At 48.9% G+C, this 5,085-nt stretch overlaps 1 protein-coding gene across 1 annotated transcript in view; it reads left to right on the forward strand.

Moving 5' to 3' along the window:
- Positions 1-4,089, forward strand: part of VPS33A (vacuolar protein sorting 33 homolog A (S. cerevisiae)) — a gene marked incomplete at its 5' end in the record, with an annotated part of 6,612 nt that extends 2,523 nt beyond the window's left edge. Inside the window, 6 exons of the mRNA XM_010131637.1 lie at positions 1,551-1,677; positions 1,858-1,925; positions 2,450-2,587; positions 2,952-3,089; positions 3,248-3,416; positions 3,852-4,089. Coding sequence (XP_010129939.1) covers positions 1,551-1,677; positions 1,858-1,925; positions 2,450-2,587; positions 2,952-3,089; positions 3,248-3,416; positions 3,852-4,045 — 834 coding nt within the window. The remainder of the gene's footprint in view (positions 1-1,550; positions 1,678-1,857; positions 1,926-2,449; positions 2,588-2,951; positions 3,090-3,247; positions 3,417-3,851) is intronic.
- Positions 4,090-5,085: the final 996 nt, after the last annotated feature.

Raw genomic sequence — 5,085 nt, forward strand, 5'->3', positions numbered from 1 at the left:
AAAAACAGGTAGCCCTCAGAAGCCCCTCCAGCCTGTCCCCCTGCCCTGGCTGAGAGCAGCTCCACTTCAGCTGTTCTGAGTGGATGTTGGTCAGATCTCCTCTTTGGAATCCTGCAGTAATGCAGATCCTCTGCTCTCTTCTCCCCACGCCTCTGCTCTGGGGCTTTTCCTACCCTCACTGTTAAAGTTCGTCTCAGAGCTGCCCTGAACCACGTTTCTGCTGAGCCCAGAGTTCCCATAACAGGAACGGCCTGCTTCAGCCTGCAGAGTGGCCGGGTGCTGCTTCCCTCTGCAAGAGGCCCAGGGTTAATTTTAGTGTCCTGCTTAATTCCACGTTGTGGCTGAAAGGTCCTTTTCCCTTTTTTATTCCCTGAGGATGCAGAGAAAAGGCACAAACCCCCGAATTCATGGAGTGTTACGGCTGGCACCAAAATCAATAGGAACGTGAGACAGTTGTCTACGGGCGGGCTGACCTGTAAATTCACGCTCATGTGTCACCTTAGGCAAAGATGGAGAGTGCTGGGGGTGTTTGTGGCTTTGTTTGAAACCATCTTGTTGATGATTCATTAAGAAACTGAGATCCTGTGTCTCTGCTTTCAGACTTCACAGTGGTTCTCGAGAGGGCTTGTTACACGGTTTGATTTTATTTCCTTGGGTTTTTCTTTGCCTCTTCGCTTCTGCCACATTTAAGACAAGGTAGCAGTACCTTAACTGAAACACCGTGTGCTCAGCCTCATCACCTAGTAAATGTCTGTTATTGTGGTGTTAGCGCTGAAGGTGCTAAAGATGGATTAGTCATACTGGTTGGTAAAAAAAAAAAAAAGAAATTAAAGAAATTGTCAGAGGTAATAGGTGATAATGAAACAGCAGCATGTAGGCAGCAGAGGACTTCTCAAATTGCAGGCTTCATCATCGCCGCTCTCCTGCCTGCACTTGCCCATTTAAAGCCTTCACATATCAGTCAAATTATTATCATTGTTCCAAGTTGCACTAGGAGCCACATAGCCCAAATGAAGCACAGACCCCTGGGCTGCTCCGAGAGCCGAAGTCTGCGTTGTGCTTCATCAGCTCCTCGCTCAAAACCTGGGGCGTTGTTACAGCCAGGAACAGCAAATGGCAGGACTCTGCTTGCCAGGGGTGTGGACCCACCAGCCCAGTTCTCAGCACCTCTCACTGCCGCTTCCTGTCCCCTGCCTCTGACCGCACTCACCTGAGTGCCGTGTCTGCTGGCAGCTAGCAGAGTAATTCATCTCTGCGTGAAAAAGGTGGTTTTGCTGGTAGGGAAACTGAGGAGTTGATAGTGATGGCTAAAGTCAGACAAAGGTGGAGAAAAGCGATTGGCAACACTGGTGTGGTGAAAAAACAACAGTCTAATGATCCTGTTGTGTCCTGCCTCTGCCAGTGGTTTAAAGTCGTTTGTCTATGAGGTTGCGTGTCTCTGACAATGTCTGCTGTTGCAGAGAGTACAGTAAAAAGCTTTTTCATGATAAAATGATGTAGTTGGTGTTACTCATCTGAACAAGACCTAACCTCAGTGACGATTTCTTCAGGAGAGACACCACGCAAAAACCGTTGGAGAGATTAAGCAGTTTGTCTCACAGCTGCCACACATGCAGGCAGCAAGAAGTTCTCTAGCAAACCACACCTCCATTGCAGAGCTCATCAAAGACATCACCAGTGAGTACCTGTGGAGTAGTCTGTGTGACTAACTTCAGCGTAGCAAGATGCAACCCGGTGGACATCACTGGGCTTGGCAAGAATTGGCTTTGTGCCATCCAGTGCATCTCTGCTGAAACGTTCAGTGTAGAAACTGAGCTCTCGGTTGCTCTTGTACTGATTGTCATTCTTTTCCCAAAGCTTCTGAAGATTTCTTTGATAATTTAACAGTGGAACAAGAGTTCATGTCTGGGATAGACACAGACAAGGTAAGTAGGTTATAAAAATTAGTGACTCTTACATCTTAAAAAAAATCACAGTGTTATTTCTCTGGTTTTTTTCCATTTGGGTTTTTTGAGAGAGGAAACATCCGATCTGGGTGATGTCTGTCTCCTTCCAGTGCCAAGGCTGTGAGCTCTGACGTGTGGCTCCTGGCACGTTTGCAGTTTTTTCCAGGTGACATGCGTCGCTGAACGTAGCTGCAGACGGTGCCTGGTGTTTTGACTCCTGCAGGGTCACTGCGTGCTGTGAGGGATCAGTGAGAGACTGACCGTTCGTCAGAATGTTTTTGGTGCATCAGACAAAGTCTGGCTGTTGACTGGGGAATCAGCATGCTTCAGGGAGGGACCCGGGCTGGGTCACTGAGCTACGGATGCTCTTGAGCTGCCTGGGGAGCAGCCGCACCCTCTTCTTTACTGTTCTGGAGATACTGGGCAAAACTGGATCCTTCTTCTCAGGTCTTCTAGGCCTTCAACAGGTCTTTAAATAACGGCTTACCTATTTTTTTTAACAGGTTAACAATTATATTGAAGACTGCATAGCTCAGAAACACCCACTCATCAAGATCTTGCGCCTTGTTTGCCTGCAGTCTGTCTGCAATAGTGGGCTGAAGCAGAAGGTTCTGGACTATTACAAAAGAGAGATTCTCCAGGTTGGGCTGTAACTTTTGGGTCGATACATTTCCGAGGAGGTGCCCACCAAAGCCTCAGCTCCCCAACACGTGCATTTGAGACAGATGCATCTTGGTCTCGGGCAGTGTCGATGCCCAGGCGGAGCACCGAGGCTTTCTGGGCTGACAGCAGTGACTCAGGAGGGGCTGTTATGTGTTGTACGACACTAGATACAGAGCGGTTTATACCATTGCACTTTCTATCGTGATTTAAACCTCTACTAGAGAGATCTTAAACAAAACTACTTTTTAAAATTTGCTTTTAATCTTTGCTTTTTGGTTTTTTTTAAACACTCTGGTCATGGACTATAGACATGGTATTAAAGATTAATCCTTCATATTGCAGACCTATGGCTACGAGCATATATTGACCTTAAACAACTTGGAAAAGGCTGGACTCCTGAAACCTCAGACAAGCGGCAGGAATAATTACCCAACGATCAGGAAAACCCTGCGCTTATGGATGGATGATGTTAACGAACAGGTAAATGGGTGCCTCAGCAGTGAACGTTACATCTAACCATACAGGGCTACGTGCAGCAGGAAAAACCCCATAATTTTTGGTTTTTAATTATTTCTATGATGCTGTTTTGCAGCATGAAGTAGCACTCGCCTGCTGCTCACCCTTTGCTCTCTCCTCAGAACCCCAACGATATCTCCTACGTGTACAGCGGCTATGCTCCGCTCAGCGTACGGCTGGCACAGCTGCTGGCTCGGCCAGGGTGGCGGAGCATAGAGGAGGTTCTGAAGATGCTGCCAGGTCCCCATTTTGAGGAGAGGCAGCAGCTACCTACTGGCCTTCAGAAGAAGCGTAAGTTGTGCTTTGTTTTCCCATTTTTAAAGGGAGATGCATCTTTCAGGCTGGAATGAGGCAACGGAAATCAGGGCTGGCAGAGTCCAGGCGTCTCTCACCTCCCTGGCCCACTGCAGTGCTGCATCTGCCTATCCCAGTTTTGACAGCTGGCTGTCCAGCTCTGGGACACGTCCAGTCACCCGTTCAGCCTGCCGTCAGTCTGTGCACTGGAGGTGCTACCGAGCTGTGCTTTAGCTTCTCGTCAGAGCACTACCACACACCCTAAGCTCACACTGTGATGTTCCAAAGTAACGTTGCTTTACACGGAAGGTCAGCGTCCTCTAGTTCAGCTGCTATCTTCATTTTAGGTCAATTTGAGTTTGACTGACTGTTGGTGGATAGGAGAAGTACAAAATAAAACTAGACAACCTGTAACTTTATCTGAATCCGCAGGCCAGCATGGTGAGAACCGAGTCACACTGGTGTTCTTCCTGGGAGGGGTAACGTACGCAGAAATCGCTGCACTGAGATTTCTGTCCCAGATGGAAGATGGAGGCACAGAGTACGTCATTGCCACTACAAAACTGATCAATGGAACAACCTGGATCAAATCCTTGATGGAAAAACTGGAGCCTGCCCCTTTCTAGGGTCTGTGGTGAGAGACAGTAAAAGCACGAGGCCCTGTGTGACATCCATTTCTCGTCTTCTGGCTGCTTGAACATCGGAGAATCATGACAGTGAAAGCAGCTCTCCGGAGACCAGCTCATGCTGCCGTTACTCCCGTTGCTCTCTGCCCTTGTGTTCCTACTGTTCATGGAGCTACCTAGTAGACAAGCAGTGCTGAAAGGCACTAACAAAGAGACAGTGGGAGAAAGAGATCCCTGCTCGTGGTCTGAACTGGCAAACGGGTGCTGGGGGAGCAGGGATTTGCCCTGGTCCTTCTAGGGGGCAAACTGCTTCTTTCTTCTCTGCCAGTTCAGTTTCAGTGGGGGATGTGATTCCTTTTTTACCCTCCTAATGTGCTTAGGAGGCAGGATCTTTCTCTTCCTGATCTCATACCAACATTTGGTTTCCTGCAGCAACAGCTAAACCTTGAACTATCCACATGCGTGTCAACGGCGCTGACTACAAATACAGCCAGGATTGCGAGGGAGATGCCTCAGTCTCGCCCTCTGAAAGGATTGGTTGAGGTGGTTTGTTTGTCCTGGGTACCTGACTCTGGAAAGCTACTCCAGAGTATGAATGGCAGCAGTGTGTCAAGAGCTATGTGTGAAGACACACAGACACTCCCTGTGTGGGACTCAGGCCAAAAATAGCTACGTCCGCAGCCCAGTAAACAGCAGGTTTAAAACAGACACTTTTTTCACACCCACCCCCACCCCCCCAATGGCAGCAGTGTGTCAAGAGCTATGTGTGAAGACACACAGACACTCCCTGTGTGGGACTCAGGCCAAAAATAGCTACGTCCGCAGCCCAGTAAACAGCAGGTTTAAAACAGACACTTTTTTCACACCCCCCCCCCCCCCCCTTAGGTCCAGTTTACAAACTGTGGTACGTGCTGCCCTTGCAGAGCTCAAAATCATGAAATGGAATTTTCCATGGGCTTGGTGGTGGAACTGACGTGCACAAGAGGCAGCTTCTGGCTCCAGGAGCCCCGGCCGTGCTATCGGCTGGGGGGGGGGAGCAG

Source organism: Buceros rhinoceros, unplaced genomic scaffold (assembly GCF_000710305.1).
Source record: "Buceros rhinoceros silvestris isolate BGI_N320 unplaced genomic scaffold, ASM71030v1 scaffold25112, whole genome shotgun sequence".
In the NCBI taxonomy this organism is placed as follows: Eukaryota; Metazoa; Chordata; class Aves; order Bucerotiformes; family Bucerotidae; genus Buceros; species Buceros rhinoceros.